Genomic DNA, 27,215 nt, shown 5'->3' with positions numbered 1-27,215 from the left:
AAAAAAAAGGGCAAAAAAAAAAAGACAACAGCAACCTCCCTGATTCTACCTCTCCATAGAAAAGCCCCAATTACCCTAAGATAATGTTCAGCCTCAAAGGCTAACCCTACAGTAGTGTTTCTTTATGTTTTTTCTGGTTGCTGAGGTTAGCTTATCTACAGAAGGAGCCCAGCACTGCATTCATACCTAATGATGAAAGGTGCGGGAGATGTGAAAACGTGTTTCGAGGATTTTTTTTAATTCTTCTTGTTGTTATTTATTTATTTTATTATTTATTTAGGCAGAGGCAGAGCCGAGCAGCGATGCGAGGTGCTGGGCCGGCTGTGTGTGAGGGGTGCGAGCCGGGCGCCGGCCGCGGCCTCCCGGGCGCTGCCCCGCGGCGGGGGGGGGGGGGGTGTCCCGGCGGGCTCCTGGCACGGCCCTCCCCGCTCCCCCGGGGCTGTGGCAGCCGGCTCCCCCCCGTGACCCCGGCTGGGCGGCAGAGCCGCTGCTCCTGCCGGCCTCTCCTGCCGGCTCGGCGGGGGGAGGCTGTGCCGCACTTGGGAAACGCAGCAGCGATTCCTCCCTCCCTCCCTGCCCGGGGGGGTGAAGTGCGAGGCAGCGGGAGGAGCTGTGTGTGTGTGTGTGCGTGTGCGAGCAGCGCTCCGTGGCCGCCGTGTTTCCTGGTGCCTGCTCCCTGACCCCAGTGGCAGTCCCGCTCACTGCACCGCGCCCGCCCTCGCCGCCGCCCCGGACCCAGACCCGGAGCCGGACCCAGGCCGCCGCCGCCGCCGGGCACCGCCGCGGGGTCGGGCGCAGGCTCTGCCCCGGCCGCGCCCCCGCAGCCCCATGGAGCGGCCCCGCTGCCCGCGCTGAAGGCATCCCCGAGCCGCCCGCAGCGGCAGCCGGCGGAGGGAAGGTGAGCGGCCCCGGGTCGGTGTCTGCGTGCCGGGGGGGGGGGCCCGGCGGGGGGTAGCGGCGCACAAAGCGGCGGGTTAGAGGTGCCGTGTCATGGACGAGAGCGGGGGGGGCGGGCAGGAGCTCCGGCGGCGGCGCCGGGGCCAGCCTTCTGCAAACAATAATAAGGATAAAACTGGCCGCCGGCTCTCCCTGCCTCCCCCGGTGTGACCGCCCCGAGCCCGCTGGGTCGGGTCGGGTCGGGTCGGTGCGGCGGCGGCGGCGCTTCCCCGCAGCCGAGGCGGCTTTTTCGGCGGCGCTGCGCGAGCCTGCCCTGCCCTCCTTCCCCAGGCCGTGCCCCCGCTGCCCTCCGCCGCCGCCTCGCTCCTTGGCCGGGGTGGCGGGGGGTGGGTTGCAGCGCTGGAAGTGGCCCGGGGGCGGGGGGCGGCGTGCCGGCTCCCGGCGCGGGGTCGGGGCGGGGGGCGCGGCGGCGGGGCCGGGAGGGTAGGCCGGGGAGCATTGTGCTGGCTGGGGCCAGCGGGCGGGCGGCAGCCCCGGCGGGCGCCAGCGCCGAGCGGCCGGCGGGGGACGGGGCTCCCGGCGCGGAGGGACCCGGGGGTGGGCGGCTGGGGGGGCGACACGCCGCGAAAGTACGGAGGGTAGAGCGGGTTGCTTTGCCGTTCCCCGGCGGAGTTTCCCCCTCTCCGTTTCGCCGGCGGGAGAACGCGCTTTGAAACCCTGATCCCGGAGGCCTCAAGCACTTGGAAACCTTCCGGGGGTGGGGGCGAGGTGCGGGGGACGGCGCGGTTGGCGCTGCCGGAATAAAAAGCAGCGGGCGTCCCCCCGCCCCGGCCCCCGCCGCGCTCGCCCGCGGCTCGCTGTGGAGTTCATTGCATCCCTCCCCCGAGCATCCTCCCCCCGCGCCCCCCCCAGATCGTTTCGGTTCTGTGGCGGGGGGGCGACGCGAACTTTCCGCGCCGGGGCACGTCTCGCACAAAAATCGCGGCGATGCCCCCCGGTGGCAAGCCGGGGCCGGGGGGGCAGGGCAGGGGGCGCGGGGCGGGGGCTGCGGCACACGCCGGGACGGGGCCGCGCCGGAGCCATTGGCCACCCGGAGCCATCAATCACCGCGGGGTGGGGGGGGGCGAGCCCGGCGCCCCGCGGGGCCGCGGCCGGGGCGGCCCGGGAGCCGGCGGCGGGCGGAGGCGGGGAGCGGCCGGGAGCCCAGGTACTGGGGGTCGGCGGCGGGGGAAGGAGGGGGGAGTCGGCGTCCGCCCCCCCCCCCCCCCGGCGCCGCCGCCGCCGCCTTGCGCTCGGTGGGTAGGCTGGAGCCCGGAGTTGCCCGCAAACTGCAGCGCAGCATCGCGGGGGCGGCCGGGGCAGCTGCTAAATGATCCCCGGGGCGCTGGGCGATAAGCCGTGAGAAACTGGGGGTGCGGGGGTGCTGCGGCGGCCGGTGCCCGCGCTCCGGGTGGGTGTAACGTGTTCTGTTGTTGCAACAGTGTCGGGATAGTGGCTGTATCAACAGAAGGTGTTGACACGGAATTAACCCTTTCCGTCTCCCGCCTTTCCCAATTTTTCTTTTACGACGCGAGACCAGCCAGAAGGCAAATTTCTGAAATTCAGATGAGGAAGGCGTAAATATTGTATTTGGGGGAAATGCGTTTTTCGCCTGCCTGTGTGTGCGTGTGCATACGTAGAGCTTGTGTGTGTGTAGCTCCCCGTGAATGGAACGTTGCGGTTTAAAATTACTTATCTGTGCATATTTGGCGATAGTTTTTTTGACCCTGCGGTTGTATACTGATTTAAAATTAGCTGCGCGTAAGTTTGTGTCAGCCCTTTTATGAAAAAGTGCCGGTTTATACCTGTAAAAGTGAGCAGATGTATACAATAGCACATCTCCTGTCTCGCTGTCGGTGCAAATCCAGGCTGGAAAAGGATTGTTGCTCCCAGGATAACAGCTATATTTGGGAAAACGCAACACGCTAAAAAAAAAAAAAAATCTTTATTTAGGTTTTTAATATAGTCATTCTTACTTAAAACTACCACGTAAGGCGTGGAAGATATTGCACATTGGTTTACTTGACAGATGTGAAAAATAATGCAACTTTTATTCTTTTGTACTCGTCTCCTGTATGTAATCTTCAAAGAGCGATTGCAGTTGGAGCAAGAAGAACGCTAGTGATTCGAAGTCGCCTTTTTAATTATTTTTTTTTTTTTAATCTTGGGCCTAAAATAAATGTTTTTAAAGTTTTGAAGTGTTCAGCTCCTTTTTGGTATTTTCTTCAGAGAAGTTCCCAGTAAAGAAGGTAAATAATTAGATACTTCTGGTAGGTGAGCCATAGTGCTCTATGGAGCACTAAATGGAAATGGCAGAATTGACACAGAAGCCAGCTTCAAATTTTACTTTTTTTCCAGTCTGGCATTTGTTGTTGAATTTCATTTTAAAAGGATGCTTTGTTCGGCTTTGTCTTAATTTAAGACTTATTCTTAAGATTAAAGATTGGAACAATGGGAAGCAATTGCAGCTTATATACTTATAATCTTACTGAAAGTCAACTTTAAAGTATTTAATACAGCTATTCAAGTATCCTCTTATCATTTGTTTTATGCCAGTTAGTTGTAATTTCTTTCTGTAACATGGATTGTTATAAACCTTGTAAAAAATGCTTATTATCTTTATGTATAATTCACTCTCATGAACAAATTGGATTTTTTTTTTCCATGAGTGAACTATAATATGAAATCTAATGTTCTGACCTTTCTTATGCTAGATTACTGAAAATAGTGTGATTTAGCTTTTCTGAAAGCCCGAGCATATTTTTGTTGTTGGTTTAACGTGTTGTTTTATATTGTAGCTTTTAATTGCGAAAAAATAACATTAGACATGTAATTTTCACACTACTTCCTAATTTATGCAGACGCTAAAGTTCTTGCTGTGTAAAAGAAAAACTGAGGTTTTTTTCCTGGGAGCTTTGATGGCTAGCATTCTCGTTAATGACAGTCATTTCTCTAACAGGAAGATGTTTTCATTTGTATTTACTTTTCAGTGCAGGGCAATTACGCTGCTCTGTGTTGCACACTCTTCGTAGTTCGTATCTCAAAAGAATTACAGTACTTGGAACAGGACTGCAATTTGAAGCAGGTGTTGTGTTTTACTGTTATGCAAAATAACACTAAAATATAATTGTAAGGGAAATTAAGGAAACAGCTGCAAACTTGGTATGGTAACCACTACATTATGATTCGTGAGCAGTTGTTGCACGCATCTTACATCACGTCTAACGCAGCAAAGATTTGGTTTAGTAAAGCTCACCTTGCTCATTTTTCCTCCTGAAACTATTGCGCTTATTCTTACGAGAGGGGATTAGTGCAAAGACCAGACCATAACCTTAGTTATGGAGATGTACTGTCTCACTAGGGACTTAGTTTTTAAATGGGAACTTTATGGTTTAGTTTCATCTTCCCCCCGCCCTTGCCCCCCCGCCTCCAATGCTAAAGAAGATGAAGGATAGAACCCAATTACTGGAATGAAGGTTGCAGAATGTCTTAACCCAACTAACATATGGAAGCCTACATAGGCCCGAGGTTGTAAAATAGTAAAATAAATGGCCTATAGCAGGCCATCTGCCATTTGCAGGGCATTTTTATCGTGCTTCATGCCAAACTGGAAATTAGTCTTTGTATTAAAAATATATTTTGAATACAAATCAAAGATTCCAAATGTCTAACGTTACACATGGCAAACACATTTCGATCTGGGAGCTAAGAGAAGCCCAGGAAAATCACACTGGAAAAATACTGCTTAGTTTGACGCCCAGGGCTCGGGTCGCTCTCTTCTCTTTCCTATCTCTTTGTCTTCCCGGTAAGCACTGATGTACTTTTGTAAATTACACACCAGATATGACAAATCCATTATTGCGTGTAACAACTAAAGGGGGGGATCAACTGATGCGAAGTCTCATGACTTCATGGAAGTCCTTGCAGCCAGGGTAGCGTGGTCCTTGCAGCCAGGGTAGCGTGCCCCAGCTGAGCATCTACCTCGTAAACAGGGCATTTAAAGAGTAGCTCATCTTGAAAAGTATTCTTCGAACACCAGCTGATCAATTTTCACAAAGTCCCTCTGAAAGGAAGGCAGCTGAGGTATCCTCCGTTTATTGATTGAAGAAATTGAAGCTCAGATTCTCTGCAGGGAACTCGACAGAGATCAGGTTTGGGAGGTTTCTGGCTCGTGGGCTTAACGCTCACATTATAGAATGCTTCCAGTCTTAATGCAAAATAAGTTTAAGAGCACTTTGAAGAAGTGAAAGATAGGGGCGCATAGAGAGAGAAGAGCGTATTTCTTTCATCTTATGCAGAAATATTTATGCATAAAATCGCACTTAAATCTGTCAGATAAATCATTACTGTCTGGTGATGAATCCAAACCAGTTTCATTGCTAGTGCACTATAACGTGGATATTTTGCTAACATTGTCTAGATACTAGTGTTAGGTGACACTAGCCTTTCTCTGGACAGAGAAATACTTAGATTCAAAGGTACTTGGGTGCACCTTTTGCTATGCAATTGTAAAATTTTCTGCTTTGCATCAGCTTCTCGTAAGTCTCTCAGATGTGACTTATTTTGTAAAGCTAAAACACAGCCTTGAAAACAAGCGTGCGTGTGTGTGGAAAACCATTTGTCCTTCAGGAAACTGGGTCCACTTGTTAATTTTTATGGTTGCAATTAGCACAAGATGTTATTTAAAATAATAGTAAATGTGGAGTATTTAACTGCAGCTTTCAACACAGATTTTTTTTTTTTTCCCCCCGAAAATAACGCCTTATTTTAAGCATTCATCCTTTGGATGTATTTAATGATGATGGAGTAAAATGATGAGGTAATTAAAAAAAATGTGAATAGTAATGCATGGGGAGTTGGGTGATGAGTACATCAGAAATACAGAAAAAGATCTTTGAATGGAAATCGGGAGAGGATAGAGTAATACGGCTGCGTACATTTACATTTCCTTTGAGTTTATAGCGGTGTGTGCTGTCTTTCTCTCCTGGCAGAGGTCCGTGGAGTTGATGAGGAGCTGCTTGGAGTCGGGAGCCGCCTGGAACACGATGCCCTACCCCGCTCCTGGCCTTGGGAAGCTGTGAGCTGCTCATGTCCATAAGGAGGAAGGATGGCTCATGGAATTCCTTCACAAGGCAAAGTTACCATAACGGTGGATGAATACAGCTCCAACCCAACGCAGGCGTTTACACACTACAACATCAATCAGAGCAGGTTCCAGCCTCCGCATGTGCATATGTGAGTATTCCCCACGCTGCCCCTGCGTGTGCCTGCCTGTGTGTCTGCCTGTGCGCTGAAACGGGGAACGGCTGCTGAAGGAGCGGGCTGAAAACTGGGAAAATTGGTTAGTCGCATTAGCTAACGGGCAAAATGGTTATCAAAGACCTCGCATGGCGTGTTTGAGAAGCCCTGCTCCATCATCTCCTGGAGATAACTCTTTCTGCCCGAGGCGCGCTGCCACCGACTTCATGAAACTTGCCCCAACGATGACTGATAGGGTCCATTTTCTGAAACTTGTCGCTTGAACTCGCCTGAGGGACCCATTGCTGTAAAATTTGAGCTCCCTTCCCCCAGCCCTTACACTCAGCTGTGAAATAGGCCTAATTGGGACTAATTGTCCCCCCGATCACTGAATCCTTTGTCCTCCTGGTTGCGGGTGGAACGTGTGCCGCATGCCGCATTCCACTCGCAACCCGCAGCACAAAGGAGTCGGGGGCTGCCCGGCAGTTCCTCCCAAGAAATACAAATAACGGCGTTAAAACCACGTCCCTGGCCCGAACTTAAACCAACAAAAGCGTGGGAAGGGGGGAGCTGAAGGCTTCTTCCCTCACCTTGTTATTCCTGGGTCCTGCAGGACCCGCAGGACCGTTCTGCTGCACGGTACCTAGGCACCACAATGGTTTGCGTTAAGAGCTAAGTACCAGCTTTAACTCTGAATTTCCTTCCCATTGTTTAGTTAGGTTTGATCTTTATCAGTTATTTCTGTGAAGGTTCTTTTTCTTTTAACATTAATAGACTGAAAAGCACGTGAAACTAAAACAAAGACGACATCTCTTGACCTCCTGCGTGCCATTGTTAGGCAGGATTTTGAAGGATGTCGCACTATTGAATTTGATAAGGATTTTGCATAATAAGGGGGGAAAAGTTGTATGGTACTTCATTGCATTTTTGTTATGTAGAAGCCTGCCGGAAGAGTCACAATGTGGGAGTTCAGCACCTCCTAATAGGATTTCGTGTGGTTACAATCTTCCTAAAGGCAACTTTAGGCAACTTTAGGAAGGATGCTGAAGAGTGTCTGTCATGCATGTGACTCCTCAAGGTGGAAAAAGTTTTCATTAATTACATTTGATTTATGACTACAATGACGATGTAACTCTTCTTTTAGAAGTATTTCCATTTCTTGATCCACTTTGCAGACCTTTTGTCAGCAAATTTCCATTGCACTTTTTGCACTCCAGCCTGCACTTCTGACTGACATTAAGTACAAATTCTATGTAGAGAATGAATTCAGGACAAACAAAAGAAATTTAGAAAGCAGTTTTAAAGAACCCCTTCTTGTTGATATTGATTTCGGTGGGGGCTGATTTTAGGACCAACTAAGCGTGGCGTTCAACATTATAAAAATTACTCGTGCTTTGTTTCAAGAACTCACAAACATTTATACAGATACTTCCCTAATAAGTTGTGTATTTCTGAAATGATACTGACTTGATAAATATCTTAAAAGATATTTTACTTGTTTGAAGAAATTGTATAATTGAAATAAATACTGAAATGATAAAGTACAATATTTTAAAGGAGTTTTAACTGAAATACTGCAGCTTTTTTAAAATCAGTGATTTGGTTTCAAGGAAGGGTGTGGCATACTAAAAGGGAGGTCAAAATTTAGAAAAATTGGAAGGGGATTAGTCTCAGATTTGCAATGGAAGCAAAGAAAACAATGTTGCCAGTGCAGGAGGTGACTTCAGGTGTAGGTCTGGATACCAAATGATGGGTTTGAGAAAACCTGCTGAGGAAAAAAATGACAGGATCCTACCAGGTGTCTAGAGTTGTGGGTGGAGGAAAGCAAGGAAGTGAAGGTACGACCATGGCTGTGGGTTTGTGTGATGGTGAGAACCCTAGAGTTATTTCTAGGGAGGAGAGACTAGAGCATGTGGTAGCTTCAGAGGGGGTCCTTATTTGTCTTCCCAGTGTTTTGTGATGGAGGCATGCATATTTCTGAAAGAGGATGTCATCAAGCAAGAAACGAACAGAAAATTGGTAAAAGCAGTATTAACAAAGAAACTGTGATCTTTATACCCTGTTGTATCTTTGCTAGTGCCACATTGCTGCAGCTGCCAGGATTGTTTGATTTGATTTGGTTTTACAGTCTGCTTTTCTTTTCTGCTCTCTTAAAGTAATGCATGCAGTTTTTTTCTTTAAGAGGGAGTTTGAGGAGGTTGTATTCTTCTCTAGTGAAAAATTTATTTAAAAAATCATGGGAAGATGAAAAATGAGTAAAGCAACACAGGAACCGAGCATTATGACGTGTATGTGAATAGCAGGGCAATATATTGCTACAGGGCCCTGCTGCCTACCATAAATCAGTGGCTGGGTGCAGCTTAAGGACAACGTTCTTTCCTAAAGGAAATAATTTTTTTTTAAAAATTATTTTTAAAATCTGGCCTTACAGATATGCATCTTCACGTGCAAAGGTGAGAGCTGGATTCTTTGCATATACTGAGCCATTTCTGGTTCCAGTATCCTTTGGGCCTCACTCTCACACAGAGTAAATGGAGAGTCTGTGGAATATCGCCAGCGTAAACCTGGTGGCTGAGGCACTAGCGGCATTACGCCGCTCGTGCCGTGGGACACGTGTCCTGCGCTTTTTCTCCCACTTTCATTTTGTGCCTTTCATGTGACAATGTCATGTAGTTTGATCAGCAGGGATGCAGTTCTCTTTTTATCATCCTTATATGTATTTTTACACCAGTACTTCTCAGTGAATCCATTTAAGTGTACTATGGGGTAAAATAACGGTGCATTAAGGCTCCTTATGCTTAGGCTGGCTGTGACAGCAGTTTTGTCGGTTACTTAGGCTCTGGTATAGTATCACTTTTGAATCAGTTTGTCCAGTCTTTGTATTTTATTTCTCTATTAATTAATGTTTGAACAGGTGTTCTAAAGACAATTTTTACTGTACAATTATTTTGGATAAAGGGATGTAATGTTAAATATTTGTCATCTTGAAGCAATGCTCCCACCCACAGGTTTCACTTATTTTGTGAAGATGTTATAAAATGTTTGTATTTGAATGCTTTGTACAAGTCATGTTTACTTTCAGTTAGTTTTAATTAACTGCATCACCTTAGTTCCCTGCTTTAAAGGGCAGCTGCAAAATAATAACAATTATAATGTGCTTGCCTTTGCTTCTTAATTATTATGAGTCTTCTTCCTTTGTACTTTCCCATTTTTTGTCAGGAATTGTGACTTCAAGAGGCAAATGCTTCTTGCTCCTTCAGTGTAGTGCTGCCAAAAAAAAAAAGTGCTTTAAAAAAAGAAGCTTGTAAGCCTGTTTAGACCCTTGAGATGTTCTGTATGAGGCTGTGGTCAGTGGTGCCAATGATCCCAGTGAGCAGCAGCAGGATGCAGCCTGGGGACGGGATGGGGACACACGGGAGGAGCTGGCAGCCTGGGGCAGGTATGCTTTAAGCTGCTGAAGGCTTCATCCTGGGAAACCACAGCCTCAAAGTAGAGAGGATAGAGAAAAATTCTATTATTGTAAGCAAACATGAGGAAAAAAAGTAAAAATGACTAAACTTAGAAAATAATTTAATTCATTAGGTATATGTCATTTGCTTAGGGTGTTTTCTCTTTTTTTTGTAAGACTTTTTTTTTTTTTCCCTTTTAATTCTGCAGCTTTACAGCAGCCGCCACAGTGGGTCTTTAAACCATTTTAATTTAACAGGAATTACTAATGCTCAGTTTTGTGGAACTTTCCTATCTTACCCAATTTTTGTCCTCAGACCAGTGGAAAGGAGCTGAGAAGAAAATGGGACAAATCCAGATGGAAAATTATTTACTTAGGTTTTAACCAGAGGGAAAAAAATCTTCTTGTTTGAGTACAACACCCCATTTACTTTCAGGGGAAAAAAGGGGAGAGTGAAATAATCTTTATGTACCTGTCATGGAAAATGCCTGTTTTGACAGAGCCAGCTGGTGAGGATGAGGGAGTTTTTTGGGAGATAAACTGGCTGTAGCCCAGGCTACTGCAGGCTGAGCCTTTTAGAAGAGTTCATTAGCTTTCTGCCAGTCCCACCAGAATGGCTTGGTGGCTTGTTTTTAGGATACTTGGAGTACACATTAAAACTCTGGTATGGTTTAATTTCAGTAGTAGAGGGCGTAAGAAAGACAGAGGTTTCTGTGCCACAGCAAACGTCTTCTAAATGAGTTTAGGTATACCTGGAGATACATTGAAAAATCTGTAACTATATAATTTTACTGCCTTTTCTGTACTGGAGTAATTCCCCATGTGAATATCCTTATTTTAAAACAAAGTGTATAAACAAGAGTTTTATATTCGTAGAACTATATATGTATAGTTGAGTAAAGTATTTAAATGTATGAATGTGTGTAAATGTGTATATATAATAATAATAGTAATATAAAAATATAGCTGTATAATCGTAAAAGAAAAACTTTCAACTGTGACAAAACCTTAAATTTTTAAAACCCAGAGATCTTATTAGACTGCTAACCTTGAGAAATAGGATCTTGCGTATTTTTTTTTTCTTGGGGAAACCATTCTGCATTTAATGGGTTTTATAAACTCCCACTGAGATTAGTGGGAAATCATGCATTTGATTTGTAATATTCTCAACTTCTGTTTCATATAAGGTGTGTGATAGGGGGAGGGGGAAAGAGTTGGCATTAGTAGAATATGGACTCATTTGACATTTACAGAATAGTGGAGTTCATACATGTAATAATATTGGTTGAGAGAATACAGAGATTCAGTCTTAAGTGAGTTTGCTATACCTAGTGTGACTGGGCAGGCTATTTCAGTTGATAGTGATATGAGAGAGGATCATAGTTTTGGTGGAAATTGTTGCTCTGTCCATTAATAACACTTCTCACAAAAGCATACATAGCTCAAGACCACCTAAGTTCCTTTTCACTACTTATTTTTCTAAATAGATTGAAAAAAACCCAGTACTCCCTGAAACAAGCAAGTTACATTTAAGCTCTAATCATGAAAACATGAGTACATTAAACGAGCGGAGTTAAAACTTGAGCCTTACTTTTGGACACAGGGATTTTTACTGGGGACATGGCTCACAGTCAGTCAGCTTACCTGTGTGCAGCTTTAGTCTCCTTTCCCTCGCTGGTCCCTCAGTGGCACGGGTGGCTCTGAAACGCAGCGGTTTACAACGCGGTGAGTTAGGTAAAACAAACCTGGTTTTTCTGAAGTCAGGAGCAGTAGCCCCGAAGCAGCTGAGCCCTCCCTGCAGCGGCGTGGGGATTCCAGCAGACAGGCGGGGAGGCCGACAGCTGTAGGTGAGAATCCTTCCAGCTGTCCCAAAATAAATAGTCCCCCCTCCAGAAGAGGGCCGTTAACGGATCGCACGTTCTGATTCTCCTGCAATAGTGCAATGGAAGCCAAGTTGCAAAGATGCTAATTTTAACTGTCATTAAGAAAACTGTCTTACTGGCGCATGTGCATATGTCTGTGTGAGTTTAAATAATGAAAGATTTCTACTGATCTTAATGATTTTAAGTTACTGATTTTGCAAAATCTAAGCATAAAATGAGTTCTAAACTTAACTTTTACATGTAAAACAAGAATAAAAACTTTCTCATGAGGATACACTTATATTTAAAGCCTTTTGAGGCGCTTGAGCGGAGCATGCTGAAAGTGAAGTGTTCATACTGTGGTGATACAAGGCTCAGGGACTGCAGTTTTGTAATTAAATCTCAAATTTAGGCCCCTATTTATGCAGTGTAGTCATAATATGCTAAACTTGCTTGAAAAATTGATTGAGTTCCTGACGCCTCTTTTTGTCATTGTAAAAAGGAATAATGCCAACCCACCTTTAAAAAAAAAATGTTCTGACATCCCTGGGAGGCTGATGCTGTGCAAGTGCCATTATTGTTGTTGTTATTATTAATGTAGGACAGGTTTAAAATAATTTTTTGTCACCATCGCCCTATTAGTTACTCTATTTCCAGATTGCCCTGTCCTAAGATGGAAGCCAGGTCTGGTTTAAATTGGTGATAAAACCCTTTGCCTCTCGTGCTGGTGGGAACAGGCTGCCAGAGCAGTCTCCGTACCTACCAGAATCAGTCAGGCAGGCCCTCAGTGTGAGGTATCGGCCTTGTGCGATTACCGCTGGTTGTCTGAACGCAAAAAGCTGTGCCTGTAGGTTACTCGCAGGGCCGGCAGGGAGGAAGATCCTGAGGCGCGGCCTTCAGCGCCGAACCTGCCGCTCCCCGGCTGCTCCTTCCCGCCCCTGTGCCACGCGCTTTGCCACCTCCCCGGTAGTGCTGGCAGAGTCTTTTGTGAGGCTGCTGCGTAGATCGTACCACTGAAATGGTCTAGGTTAGAAATGTCCATTCACTGGTGTGGTGTTGTTTGGGTTTTTTTTTTTTTCCCCAATGAGCGACTTTTCAGTGATCTCTTTCTTGGTGTAGCCTCAGCGGTAGCGGGGTGGCCAGCACAGGTGAGAGGGCAGTGAGCTTATGGATCAGCCCACGGGCAAGGGCAGGAGCGGATGGATGTTTCTTCACCTTTCGTCTTCACTGATGAAATCACGCCGTTAAAACAACACCTCCTAGAATCCGTCTGGCCCCTGTGGTAAACCCTGAGAGGGAGAAGGAAAGAAAATTGTTTGGTTTTTATGCACGTGTATGTTAATGTTCTTTCATGCTGGATTAATCATGCAAAGAAGCCTTCAGGTAACAAGTACTTTAATTGTAAGGCCCCATTTCAGTAGCTGAGCGCTATAAATGGAAATTTGCATTACATGATCTGATTCTGTGTTATAGTATTACCTATGCAGTTCGTTTAGTGGTCAGTGATATTGAGGGACAGTTGACTTACGGTTTCATGTCGATGTACAGTATACAGTGTGTGCTTACCTTACGGGAGGGGTGTGATGGGATCTGACCAGGAATGCTTTTTGCAGCGGTGGTCCCTGCCACAGTACCTTGTGCTGGAGGGACTGCTCGCCAAGGGAGTTCTTTGCTATGAAGTAGTTAGACAAAAAAGATGGATATATACATTACAATCAGGATGTTGTACTGTCACTGGAAGCTTGTAATTTCTTTTTTTAAAATATCAGGGCAGTAGGGATATTGTTATGGAAGCAGCAGATTCTTGCTTTTGTTTAATGCTTGAAGGGTGACAGTGTAATCTATCCTGTGAAACAATTTTTAGAGCATGGATTTCCAAACAGGGAGTTAATACTTTACAAAATCTGCAGGCCCCACGCTGCAAATCCCATTGTAGAGTTTTTGGCTCATGGTTTTCTCCTAGTGGCAGAATGAGGCTGGCCTTCCTGCCAGCAGTGATGAGAGAGCGTCTTCCCTGCGACACATGGCTATTCCAAGCCCAAGGAAGGTGCTGCACCTACCTACCACACTTCTTGTTATTTTGTTTTACAAATCCTTGTTTGAATATTTTGTTGGGCAAATAAGCAAAAGGAAAGCCCTGTAAACAATGTGGATTTAGACGTCTGTGTTATAGGCTGAATTACTATGTGCAGCTTACTTACGTTTTATGCAGGACTATTTCGGAAGTGATCGAGTGTTGGTGATGTACATCGATTTTTGTACTGAATGTTGCACGGTAACTTCTGGAGTTTACATTTCTGATCTTGAGCTACGAGAGGTGGCCTAATTTCCAAGTCAGTTGCCTAGCATGGCTATCTACAGAAAAATTCAGAAGTGGAGAGCCAGCATGTCTCCTTCCCTAAAGAACACTTGAAGAGTTTTGGTTTTGAATTCTGTAAGGTGTCATGGCATAACTTGAGAAAATAAACATGCTTAGGCATAGCAGAAATTCAGTGAGGCAGGGAGATTTCTTTAAAACATGCATCTCTTAACAGTGAGCTTGTGAAGTTACTTTGTGGAAGATACAGTAAAGTATGGCGTTGGGGTTACCTGCGTTGCCCCAAGTGACGAGTGCTAGCAGAGAGAGTGGAGTGCCAGTGTTGGGTAGGCACTCCTCCCAGTCTTGCATGGTAAAAGCATTCACCTCTTCGTTCCTGCCAGGTTTTTCCAAGTCCCTAGAGAGGATTCCAGCAAGTTGTGAGTTTTGGTCCCTGAAGCAATGGCTTCTTGTTTCCAGTGGTTTGAATCACACTTGGCATACGCAGTTGTAGTTTCATGGACTTCATCATGATTGTTTCTGCTTGCAGAAGGCCTGATACTGGCTTGCTGGTCTTTTCTGTAATGTGTACATGCAGAGCAATGCAAAATAGAGGAAGGAGGTAGGCACGTCTGCATATATACTTGTGTATATTTCATAGAAGATATAAAGAGCTGCTTGTTTGATGTGATTTAGAAGTTCAGGTCTTGCCCGTTTACTTTCGGTTTTGATGTGGGCCATTAACATTGCAATTTTTAGGTCGTACATTGCAGAGAGCAAGTTTTGTGATACCGTGTGCAGTTGTTTTTAATTATAAAATGAGGAAGTTGTGGCCAAAACACGTATGCATTTAAAACACTGAAGTCAAACCAATTCTATCCTGTCGTAAATGTGACTAGACTTCATTTAATGATTTTTATTTTGATACCTTTTTCAAACAAAAAGACCGCATACGACAATCCTGTACCCAGTAACACCTACAGTAGCCGGTAACATGCCCGAAGCAGTACCAAGTGGTTAGAGCAGAAAACGGCAAGTCTGGATTCCAAACAATAAACTTTAGGTACCTGGAGTTGCAGTCATTTTATTTCTCTCCTGAAGAGTTAACTGTAAAGCTTGGTCTTAACCTCTGTAAGCCTGGAGATTTCTCCCGGCACATTAGCTGTATGTATCCTGCAGGATCTGCTGCATGAAGGTTGACTGAAACAAAACGCTGGTGGATGAGCATTGGTGTTGCATCTTGCTGCTGAAGCTTTCAGGTGGGCGCAGAGAGGATGGATAGAGAGCAAGTCAACCCGTAATCCCCAAATACGGTCATCCTCTTCATAGCTCTGCTGGATCAAGCCCATGTTATTTCTTTCTCTTGTCTTGTAGACCAGAATGCTGTCAACAGAGTTCACTTGCGTACTCTCCACCGACAGGGAAATGCTTGCCCCTATTTTTACACACCCTATCTTATAATGGGCATATTTTCTAAATTTAAATCACAGAATCATTTAGGTTGGAAAAGACCCTTAGGATCATCATTATGTTGAGGGGAGAGACAAATACAAAAATCCCAAATCTCTCCCGTTTTTACCAAAAGATTATTTAAATGATTATGCTGTGTGGTGTCTTGCAAGATTTTTTTTTTGTCACAGGTTGTGGATTTCATATTCCCAGGCCCTGTCTTCCTTGCATGCTGCTTGACACTAGGGCTACAGAGATGCCACTGGATGTTGACAAGGGAAAAACAGTACTGGAGGCTTCCTCGCAGCAGAGTCCCCACTTACTGTACTGGGCATTAACTTATATCCAGCACATTAGACTTAAAAGCACACAGCCATTAAGTGTAGCACTCCTTTCCCAGGAGGGCAGCAGATGGAGAGAGAATGGGGGAGGGAAGGAGAAAGGAGTATGATAGGGGGACTTGATCTGATGTATTTGTAAGCCGGGTAACTTGCTATTTACCACGTTTACAATTTCTCTGGTGTAAGGAATTGAGCGTAGTGACTGGGAGCATCAGGGTCAGCACATTACTCCTAAATGTTTAGCTATTGTATCAGTTTATGGGAAGGAAAAGGTGCTAGTCCAGTATATCTTCCCTCATGCTCCTTTATATAGGGAGCACAAAGAAAAAAGTCATTACTTTTTAATTACTCTAGGCTTCTTTGTTTCTTAAAGCACATTCACTTTTGGCCAGCAGTGAGAATTGCCAAAGGGTTATTTTCTTTCCTGTGAACAGTGAAGTAGTAGTTTTGGGGAAAATAATTGTTTAGAATTAAAATTCCATGTGGTCCAGCATATTTAATAAATAGGAGCCTTGTCCTATACTTGTTAAATGTAGTGATTAGTGACGCTCTTATTGCTTCCAGTGGGACAGGACCAGTTACTTAGAGATGCCAGATTAAGTGGCTCCCTCAATTTTAAGCTATGATTCTTACAGGGACTTCTTTTCTCTGGTTGTTAACAATGTACGTATAAGATAATGGTAATTAACAGATATTAAAGAAGAGGAAAATTTCATCTTTATGGTTGGTTTGTTTTGTAAATTTCAGGTCAGCCAGGTATTTGCTTTTCCTTCTGGTGGAAAGGAGTGAATAAACTAAAACTAAATAAATACATAATTATACATGAAAAGTATATAGAACCCAGGTATAATCTTTGAAATTACTCAAAGGTTTTTTAAATACATTTTTTTCATTTTGATTATATCTCTCTTGACATTAGTTTGATTTTCCATCACCTTTTGTTTGTTAAACAGTGATGTTTGCAGCTTTGAAAGGAAGGCATATTTACAAGAAGAACAAATTTTGTTCTGCTATCGTTATTATTCTATACCTTGAAAGTTTCCACTTAGGACATCCTCTGGGTTACTGAGGAAGAGTTATGACTCATATTGCAACTTCTTCGATCTTTCGGAGGGTATTTTAATTGTTTGCACAAAGTTCTTCAGACAGTTTTTCTGCTAGAAATGTCGGTATAATGAGGCTGCACAGATCAAATACTGTAATACAAGTTTCAGACACCCTCTGAGAATTAAAATGATGATGATAATTAAAATGATGATGGATATCCTCTAGGGGTGGTACATGATTTTTTTTTTTTTCTTCTTTCACTGTGACCTTTGGTGGTGTTCTGTGCAGCTACTTTGCATTGCTGCTTTGTGAGAGTGCCGCTGTGTTAATGGAAGGATCACACATACTGTTCCTCTCAGAACCTGATACATCATCTTGACAACAAAACGAAGACCTTTAACTCTTGGAGTTTTCATCGTTTGTTGATAGTTACGTGTTACCATAAATTCTATGCGTTCAAGAAAACAGGTTGTTTTTAAAATGTATGTAGGTGGAGTAGAGCCTTCATTTTCTCTGAGCCAGAGAAGAAAGGAAATCCTGGTATTGGTTTCAAGGAATTTAAATGCTCTGTGTTTAGGGGGATTTTGTTTTGTTTTCAGGCTCATTCATTCTAGATATCATTAATACAGAGCATATTTTCCTGAAAAGAATCCTTGCATTCAGTCTAGGCTGTCAAGAGGAATATTAATTTAAGTTGAAAATTAACTTTGCATCACCTGGCTTCCTTGATAGTCTGTTCATACCATCATTTAATACTGTGATATACAAGAGTCACCATTTTTAGTCAGTATTTCTCTTAGAAAGTTTTTAAGACATCATTCTACAGAATGAGAGACACCTTTTATGAGTCATTTTATTCAGTGCAGAGCTAAAAGGTGTAAACTGAAACACATAGAGTCAGGAAGTTGGTAGAGGGTGGTTTTTTGATTAATTAGTTCAAATTAAATGGGGGTCTATAGAAGATTTGGTACAAGAAGTGGCAATTTTCTAGTTATGTATTTATAAAGAGGCAATGCAGTTTCTTTAGGGTCTAGACACTTGTCCAATAAAATGCAAGAGGAATGTACTGGAGGTGACTAGTACATAATAAATGGAAGATGAGAAATGGATAAATCATCTCAAATACCCAGAAATAACCAGAGATAAGATGTTGGCCTAAAGTATAGTTCTTAGCACACCTTGCACCTGCAGCTCTTATTTCATTTGTTACGATTTTACTGTCTGCATATGTGTTTAAAGGCGATCTTGCTCTAGCATGAAGCGTAGCAGTAATACGTGGTACATTACTGCTGCAGCAGTAGTATCGGAGTCTGTCTTTCAGGTTTGTATGTGTTACATTATTTTCCTAACAAAAGCTTTTTTAGATTTTGAGCTTCCAGACTTATGCCTTGTAGTTGTTCACAAGGGAATCTAGCAATGCTGACCAAGAGGTTGTACGTTAACATACCGAGGCAAGGTCATTTGAACCTTTCAGTGCTGTGCCCAGGACCTAGCAGCTTTAAAGGCACACTTTCTTTTTTTTTATATTCTTTACAATTTTTCTTCTGTTGGGCTTAGTGTGCTTGTGAGCCGTGTCAGACAGTGCACTGGGAACAAATTCTCTTTCTCCACGTACGCACACAGAGCTATTGTAGTTACTGTTGGAGCTTCCCTCATAAGTTCCCCACAAATGACTGTCGTCTCTTACCTGTAGGGACTTCACGTGGAACCGGGAGGGTAGATTAGTCTGCCTCCATTCAAACTAGAGTTTCTTCAGAGAACACCAGTTGCCGTGGTGGTCTTTGTTACATGAACATCTTTATAGGAACTAAAGCAGAGTCCTTTGTGGTTTTTTTAAGGCACTAAACAGCTGTCAGGGGGTAGAATTTCTGTTTGTTTAGGGTCAGCTTAGACAATGAGCTCTAAATGAAAAATCGGGTATCCTGTTATCTGTCCTCTGAGTCATCTAATCTTGAACGATATCCTGTACATTCGTAGGGCATGAACAGTGCTGACAAGTGTGTTCAAAGAATTTATGGATTTTTGCCCTCTATTTTCCAAGCAGAAAAAGGCAGAGAACTAGGAGTTAAAATGTTGACTCGCTGATGGTATAACTTAAGTATATTATGTATCAGCTATAGCGGATGGCTGCTGGAGTTGCCATCCCCAGCGTTCTGATTTTAGCACCCTCCTGAAGGCTGTTATCCTGCAGAAGGAACAGTTGCATGGCACATGAAAACGTTTCCTGAACTACCTTAGTTTGCACTTCAGTATATTTCTCTAAATGAAAATCGGCTCTAGTTTACTTGATACTTTGACTTGAAACAGTGGTAGTCAAGAACCATGGTATATGGGTGGCTATATCTGGGAGAAGTATGGAAGAGAGAGTAAAATCTGGGCTGTCCTTATTGAATTTGTCGCCAGCCATGGGTCAATACCTGGCTCAGAGTGGGCAGTGACACTTGTTAGCAGCAGTGCTCCAGGTACTCACGTACCGAAGTTACATTAGGCAGCATTTAAACCAATGTTCTTAAATGTTTATCTAACTTTTGTAGTCATTTTTGGTCCAGTACTGTAGAAGTTACTATACATGTGACTACAGATGTGACTACCTGTGTTTGAGCATGACGGAGTTGAGGTTTGTTCTCTGTCAACATTATGTGTTTCACCCGTTGCCAATTTGCGGTAGTCGTACCACAGTATCTCCTGGTTGTAGGAGGCGTTGTGGCTACTGCGTTAGTTGCAACTTGAGATTTTAGTGATGTTGGTTCAGTGGTTCTTGCAGATCTCATAACTGAAAGGGCGTTTAAAAACAGGTGGGTATAGTATTAAAGCAATGACTACACAGGGCATAGCAAAAAACGTTTTCTATTTGTCTTATTGATGCTGCTGCCTGTGTTTTTGAAATAAAGTCTTCTGATCCATTACACAGCTACACTTCTATTTTCTCTGAGGAGCCTTATGACTGTATTTTGGACATGTCTTCCGCAATATGCGATACAGCTGCCAGTGACCTGGCAGCTTAATCAAGTTAGGAGTTCAACTGTTCATTAACCCCCATGTATCTTTTGGTAATTAGTAAAGGTGGTACGGGTAATTACAAAAAAGACTTGAAGGTAAATTGAGACATTTTAGTAGGTATTTCCCCCACTGTGAGAATCTGACTTTGCGATGGCATGGGGGGACACCAGTCCACATGTGCAATTTAAATAGGTCTGGATTCTGCATTATAAATATGCACCGGATGCAGGGGAGAAAACCGGCACATTCTCTCAGGATGCTGTTAGGGCCAAGCAGAATCTCATTAGGGACAACTTCAAAGATCAGTTCCTCATGTCCATAAAAACAAGTGTAAATTATCTTCTGTGAGCCTGCTGTTAGCAGTTGCACTGTTACATTATGCATGATTATAGACTGCACATGGTATGAACAAACTGCACTATGTTTCATTAGTGTTTTTCATTTTTATGCTAAGCCTTTGCTATTTATTGGTGGTGTTTTGGCTAATATACTATTTGACTTAAAATTTCCTGTTATATTAGCTGTTAGTAGTGAGACAACGTCTGAAAAGGACTTTTAACGTTCTACAGTGCTTATGTTTTTACAGAGGAATAGCACACAGACAACTCCCTGTATTGATAGCTTTACTTGCTTTCTCATTCTTCTGCTCCCTGCACTTAGTAAGAAGGTGGCTGCTCCTGACTCTCTTGGAGTGAATCTTGAAGGAGCTTTCTGTGATGCTGCTCTGCAGCACTTGACCTAAATGTTTATGAAAATAATAAGAGGGTAGAACTTCAGTAACTTGTGCTTTCACTGAGCTACATACCCCATCACAAACATTTGAAAGGCCAGTTTGTAATTGTCGCTGGGGGAGTGTTTTGAAATAGTGAGAAGTGCAACCTCTGTGCATGGAAGTTTTGTCACAGGTTTCAGTGGGATCAAGATTTTGGAGTTTAAGTCTTCATTATCCTTGCAGAAATAGTAAGATGCTGTGGAATATTTTCCTAACCTGAGTTATATTGCTAAAAAGGGCAAAATATCTTTTTTTAAATTATTATTTTTTCCTTGTGGTATTTCTGCCTTTTTTTATATGGCTTAATCACCGATGGAGCCAAGCTAGGAAAGCATTCACTTGCACACCTAGTCAAGGTTCACCACTGCCTTCAGGTGTGATGTTAAACTCCTGCCCGGGTGAGCAATCTGATTTGTACTGTGGTTTCACAAAGACCTGCAACCTGGGGCTGCTTTAAGCTGCTCAAACTAACATCCCTTGTAACATCCACTGTGATTTGAGAGCTGGTTTAAGCCACTGCTTGTTAAATTCATAATGACAATGAGTGTGTGAAGCTGTGGTTTTATGAGGGCTTTTTTGCCCCCTTTTTTTGGGGGGGTGGTGGTACTGCCAACTTGAATGGCCCTCACTCCTTTGCTCTGGTGTTCTCCCACATGTCTGTGTTGTACATGTAACAAAATTGGGAATGCAGAATAATCCCCTGGAGTGAGAGGGAGAGAAACTCTGTGTAGCCCAGATCAGTTCTCCAGTCCTGTTCACCATCTGTCCCTGCAGACAGTTGTACTGGCACAACAGGGGAGACTGCTGAAGCAGGAACCAGCCACAGCGAGAGGGGACGGGGAGCTGCAGAGGCTGGCACTGCTGCTGAGAGGTGAGGTTATCAAACTGTATACCCGCACTGATTAGTAACGGCCTTGTGTTTAATGGATGGCTGACTTTGCAGTTCGTTTGCAGAGGCACTTCATGAGACGTAGCTATGAAGGTGTTGGTTTATGTGTCTCGTGGTGTCAGATGGTCTGGAGTTCAGTGTGTAGGTCAATTGCAAAGCTAGAATGAACCCACACGAGACTTTCACGTAATTTCCAAACAAGACACAAAGAATTTACCACAGTTGTTCAAACCTACAAGAATAATCTGAGATAATTTCTACATCCTGAAGGGCCTGAGTGCACCTATGGAGATCAGTGGGAATTTGACTTTCTGCAGGGCGAGTGTGGTGCTTCAAGGCGTGGAGAGTGCTGAACGGGCAGCTGTCCTGCTGGTGTTGCCACAACGAGTGACGGTGCAAGGCACTGGTTGGTGCAAGGATTGAAAAGAAGTACCCCGTTTTGAACTGCAGGATGGCATCTCTGGACCTTCCCTGGTACTGAGGCCTCTAGGGAGCTGGGGCAGTCAGCATGGTCCCGCTGAAATCTGCGCTAATGGGAAGGGATGAATGAAGGATGCTCTTTGCCATGTGGAGCCTGGGACAGGATGATCTTCTCTCCTTGAAGAGCCTTAATCCTCATTTAGAGCTCCTCCCTGTGGCTCCCCGGGAAGAAAGGGCAATTAGTCTGAAGAGAGGCCCAGTCTATTTTAGTGAAGTTTGCTGGTATAGTTGTAATGTAATCATGTTAACAGATCCACCTAATGAAGACGCAGATTATGCTGGTAAAAAAACCTTATAATCTTGACAGCAAGCAGCCAGGTGGAAAAAAACTATGGAAGCAAAAGTCTTGCTCCTTCCTGGGTTTAGGTTTTTTGTTTTGTTACATATATATATCAGATCTTTTACTGTTATAAAAACTGCAAAAATAATTTTCTCTAACTGACATCACTTTCTAGTGCTGAATTTTAATGAAATTAAAAAAGGTTGAGTTCTTTACTCTGGAAAACTCCCAGCCTCTTCAGCTGCCTTTTAAAATCTAATGAGCCAAAAAGCCTCCTTTAAATCTTTTTTTCTGTTCACCAGGTGTAACAGAAGAGAATTTGACTGATCTTTTTTTTCTGTGATTAAAAAAATGAAGGAACCAAAAAACCCACATGGTGTATATTTGTTTCTACAGGTGTGTATGTAGTTACATATACATACAGTTAATGCTTACCTGTTTCCCAGAGAGAATGTTTACATGCAGAAATAGCTTTGCCATTCTCTGGAAGCTTGCTTCCTTTTGACATTCTCTTTGACTTGGATTTTAAAGCCTGTACAACCCCGACATGGTTTGTTATCTTGCTAAGGAGTGATCAGTTTCATTAGAAGTTCAAGACTGCGTTGGGAGGAAGTCTTCATTTAACATCATTGTTTAGGTCTGGCTCTTTGTCTGACCATAGCCGACAGTGTTTGAAATGGCGATAAGATAAGAAGTGGCAGTGATAGCCATGCTGCAGGGTTACTGGAAGGGCATGAAACAGCATCTGGCCATTGGACTTTAGAGGTCTGATTCTTAGTTGTAATGGGTGATTGAAATGTTCTTCTCATAGAGTTGGCAGTTAATATGGCATTCATGTCAGTGTGTCCCTCCGGAAAAAATTAAGTGGTTGTAGGAAAACAAAAAAGAAAAAAGAGAAGTCTGTAAAACTGAGCAGAGCATAACTCTGTTTTTCATATACAGCATGGTCACTTGCTGCTTTTAAAGTTCAAATAAATACATGAGACCCTGTAAGGATGCAGTTTTGTTCAAGGAAGATATAAAAAAAATGGAGTAACAAAAAAGTATGGATGGTTAGGACTGAAATGCTGGGAAAGAAAGGTGTGAGGAAGGTTGTGAAACACAGCCCCTTAGCACAATAAGGAAACTCCAGTCAGGGCTCTTGTTATCTCACTATATTAAAGTTAATTGCCTTTCTTTTTTTCTTTCTTCATTCATTTTGTTTGTTTGCTTTTAATTTGTCTGTTTAGGAAGTCTGTTTCCCATCCATGCCTAATTACTGTCTCTAACAAAAGGAGTCATCTAGAAGCCTAACATAGGATGCGAGATCAAACAGTGTCTGGAAATAGAGAAAACACTCATTAGACCAAGGAGTTTCTTAATTGCTATGTTGATCCAACATGTAGCTTCTGCTGAAAGGAGCAGCCCACTGCCTTCATTCCTGCCGTGTCCCAGTGCTCCTGTTGCTTCACTTGTGCTCGTACTCCTGTCCGTCTGGTGAGCGGAATCGGCTTGTGGAGGGGCCACACAACTTCCAGGGCTAGTCCAAGTCAGCAGTCGCGGCATGAGAAGTGGCAAGGTGGGCACAGGAGAACAGCTAGATCTAGGTCTAGGTCTGCACAGCTGTCCTGTCAATACTCCCTTCTAGGCTGTGATGCCTGAAGTCTTGACTTGTAGTACTGGCTCAAGACAGTTGTTAGTGCAGCTGCACTGTGAATGGGATTGGGAAAAGGTTTGACTGAAAACATGCCTGGAAACGAGGAGTGGTTGGGAGGATGTGACCTGTCTGTAGGCTCCCAGTAGAGACTGTGGGTTAGTGGGAGAGGAAGAAGGCCTTTTTTTTTGACACTGGCTCCCACTGCATTCTCCTGGAGAAGCTGGCAGCTCATGGCTTAGGCGGGTGTACTCTTTGCTGGGTAAAAAGCTGGCTGCGTGGCCGAGCCCAGAGAGTTGTGGTGAACGGAGTTTACTCCAGTTGGTGGCCGGTCACAAGCGGTGTTCCCCAGGGCTCAGTTTTGGGGCCAGTGTTGTTTAGTATCTTTATCAATGATCTGGATGAGAGGATTGAGTGCACCCTCAGTAAGTTTGCAGATGACACAAGTTGTGCAGGAGTGTTGATCTGCTTGAGGGTAGGAAGGCTCTGCAGAGGCATCTGGACAGGCTGGATCCATGGGCCGAGATCAATTGTATGGGGTTCAACAGGGCCAAGTGCCGGGTCCTGCACTTGGGTCACAACAACCCCATGCAACGCTACAGGCTTGGGGAAGAGTGGCTGGAAAGCTGCCCGGTGGAAAAGGACCTGGGGGTGCTGGTTGACAGCTGCCTGAATATGAGCCAGCAGTGTGCCCAGGTGGCCAAGAAAGCCAACTGCATCCTGGCTTGTATCAGGAATAGTGTGGCCAGCAGGACTAGGGCAGTGATCGTGCCCCTGTACTTGGCACTGGTGAGGCTGCACCTCGAATACTGTGTTCAGTTTTGGGCCCCTCACTACAAGAGAGACATTGAGGTGCTGGAGCGTGTCCAGAGAAGGGCAACGAAGCTGGGGAAGGGTCTGGAGCACAAGGCTGATGAGGAGCGGCTGAGGGAACTGGGGTTGTTTAGCCTGGAGAAAAGGAGGCTGAGGGGAGACCTTATTGCTCTCTACAACGACCTGAAAGGAGGTTGTAGAGAGGTGGGGGTCGGTCTCTTCTCCCAAGTAACAAGCCATAGAACAAGAGGAAATGGCCTCAAGTTGTGCCAGGGGAGGTTTAGATTGGATATTAGGAAAAATTTCTTTACTGAAGGGGTTATCAAGCATTGGAACAGGCTGCCCAGAGAGGTGGTGGAGTCACCATCCCTGGAGGAGTTAAAAGAACATATAGATGTGACACTTCAGGACATGGTTTAGTAGGCACGGAGGTGTTGGGTGGACAGTTGGACTTGATGATCTTAAAGGTCTTTTCCAACCTTAATGATTCTATGATTCCCTTTTTCCTGACAAGTACCCATGAAACGGCTCATGACTCACTCACCTTTTACTCTCTGACTTTTAAGGAGGGCCAAGCCTGTGCTTGTGTATTTTACGCTGTTGACCTGCAAATAGTGGCCTTTACCAGATCTGTGAATGGGATGGATGGTGAAGGCAATAGTCTTTGTAGGCTTCCTAGTACAAGTTGTTATCTCCTGTGAGTCGGAGCTCCGTGCGACCCTCATGAGAGAGAGAATCACAGGCTGGGAACCATCAGGGAGAATCCAGGAGGCGACAGGTCTCCCTGGTTAACAGTTTCCTCTGTTTTGCTTAGTGGTGTGAAAAATCACAGCATAGTTTATGCAGTCAACAGCACTTCCCTGCACTTACTTCAAAATATAAAAGTGGCTGTACATTCTATTATCCTCAGTGTGCAGCTCTGACATCTTGTTAAACTGGTGGCAGGCCACACTTAATGTCCCAGGGCTGAATTCCCTTTGTACCATACAGCAGTTGTCCCTCCACATACAAGCATGTACCCATCACGCTTGGATTGGAATTGCATTTTTGCCATCAGGCTGGGAACTGAAAAGTGAGTGGCACATGCCACGAGTCAGAGACCTTGTTAAATTCCTGTGAGGTTAGATTCCCTTCGGGTAGCTGGCTTGTCCAAGTCGAGCGCAGCTAGGCATACCCCTGCTTACTGAGGTCTTGGGGCTGATGGTACGTACACCTGGCAGGTCGCCTCATACTGAGAAATAGTTCAGTGGCAAGTCTGTAATTTGGGCTGTTCTCTGGGCATGGTTATTTAGCAAAGGTCAAGGGCAGAGTGACTTACTGGATCATGTTCGGTGTGTGTGTGCACACAGAGGGAGAGTGGCTTATAAGGAAGGGTATTGTGACACAGTGAATGTCATTGATCTTGTGGTTGTCAGCCACTTCGGTTAGCTGCTTTACAAAAAATATACACCTGTGCATGTTAAACTAAGTTGTATTTGCTGCTGTCTTGGTGACACAGTGGAAAGGGTATACGGGTATCAAATCATAGTAACAGCAAGGTATTACTTCGGTGAGAAATGGTCTTTGGGGAGATCGTGATGTTTCAGACAAGAAAATGTCATTTGTGTGGGCAAGACGAGCATAGCTCTTTGGGAACTGCATGATATTCTCTTCATCAGTTAAAGGATCATTATTTAAAGAAATCTAACGTGTTACTTGACAAGGAGAGAAATAGATGTGATCTTTGTTACTAGAGGTAATACCAATGGAAGAAAGCAGTGCTAGGGATGGTTTCTTATGCAGAAGTCGTTGCTACTGGAAGGCCTCTGAGCATGTTGCCATTTGGTTTCTACAGCAGCCTGCAGACACAGCCATTCTTGAGGAAAAGTTTAGAGCAGTTGATTTTCCAGAAGGTAGATTGACCAGAGCCTCTTAATTCCAGAAAGAGACAGTTTTGCCCTTCAGGGGTATAGTTAGTCTCAGGTCTTCACAGTCTGCAGAAGATGAAGGAGCTCAGGATTTTATAGGCCAGAGTAAACCAGTAGAGTAGAACTAGATGGAATAATCAATTGCAGAAGGGATTTCTGGAACAGACTGAAGTATCTTGCCAGTTTTGCCCTTAAGGGCAGTATTTGTTATGAAACAGTCTGTAAGTCTGTTCTTGATTGCCAAAAAGTTTGGAGGGAGGAAGGAGGAGAAAGGTTGCAGGAAATTAGTCACTTTAGTCAAAGAACTAAGAATCTTAACTGCTAATTTTGTTTAATATAGATGACTGTTACAGTATTGACGTGAACAAAAGAGTTTCACTTAGCTCACATTCCTGTACCATTACGGTCACTGTGAACTCTGACTTTATTGACTTCAGTAAGCATGAGCACAAGCCCTTCGTGCTGTCCAACTGGAAATTTCAGTGGCAATGCCAGAACACTGAAATGTAAAGAAAACTGAAAAACAAATTGATCCAGATGTAAAGGAAGAAATGGTTAAGACAGCTGTTCCCAGGTTTTAACAGTTGTGGGGGGCTTTTTTGTCTACTTGAGCAACTTACTGAATTAGCCTGTTTCCTTACTTTGAAAATACCCTAATTGTTAGAAACCTGTGAAAGATGCTGGGAAGTTTTAGTTACTATCTTTTACAGAATGTACAGTAATGATTTTTTGCTGAAAACTCATAGAAACGTACTTTTTTTTTAATTTGCCATTCCATGTAGCCTTGCAGAGCTGTTGTGGAATTCTGTCATAGTCTGTCCCTG

At 44.2% G+C, this 27,215-nt stretch overlaps 1 protein-coding gene across 3 annotated transcripts in view; it reads left to right on the top strand.

Moving 5' to 3' along the window:
* The first annotated feature begins 494 nt into the window (after positions 1 to 494).
* MPPED2 (metallophosphoesterase domain containing 2) overlaps positions 495 to 27,215 on the top strand; it is a 110,982-nt gene continuing 84,261 nt past the window's right edge. Inside the window, exons 1-2 of one of the 3 annotated variants that reach the window (XM_075502048.1) lie at positions 495 to 898; positions 5,928 to 6,171. In XM_075502048.1, coding sequence (XP_075358163.1) covers positions 6,044 to 6,171 — 128 coding nt within the window. In that variant the 5' untranslated portion in view covers positions 495 to 898; positions 5,928 to 6,043. Of the gene's footprint in view, positions 899 to 2,035; positions 2,193 to 5,927; positions 6,172 to 27,215 lie in introns of those variants that run through there. The other 2 variants (XM_075502049.1, XM_075502050.1) reach the window with 2 other exon arrangements.

Source organism: Mycteria americana, chromosome 5 (assembly GCF_035582795.1).
Source record: "Mycteria americana isolate JAX WOST 10 ecotype Jacksonville Zoo and Gardens chromosome 5, USCA_MyAme_1.0, whole genome shotgun sequence".
In the NCBI taxonomy this organism is placed as follows: Eukaryota; Metazoa; Chordata; class Aves; order Ciconiiformes; family Ciconiidae; genus Mycteria; species Mycteria americana.
This window is presented reverse-complemented; position numbering and strand designations above follow the sequence as displayed.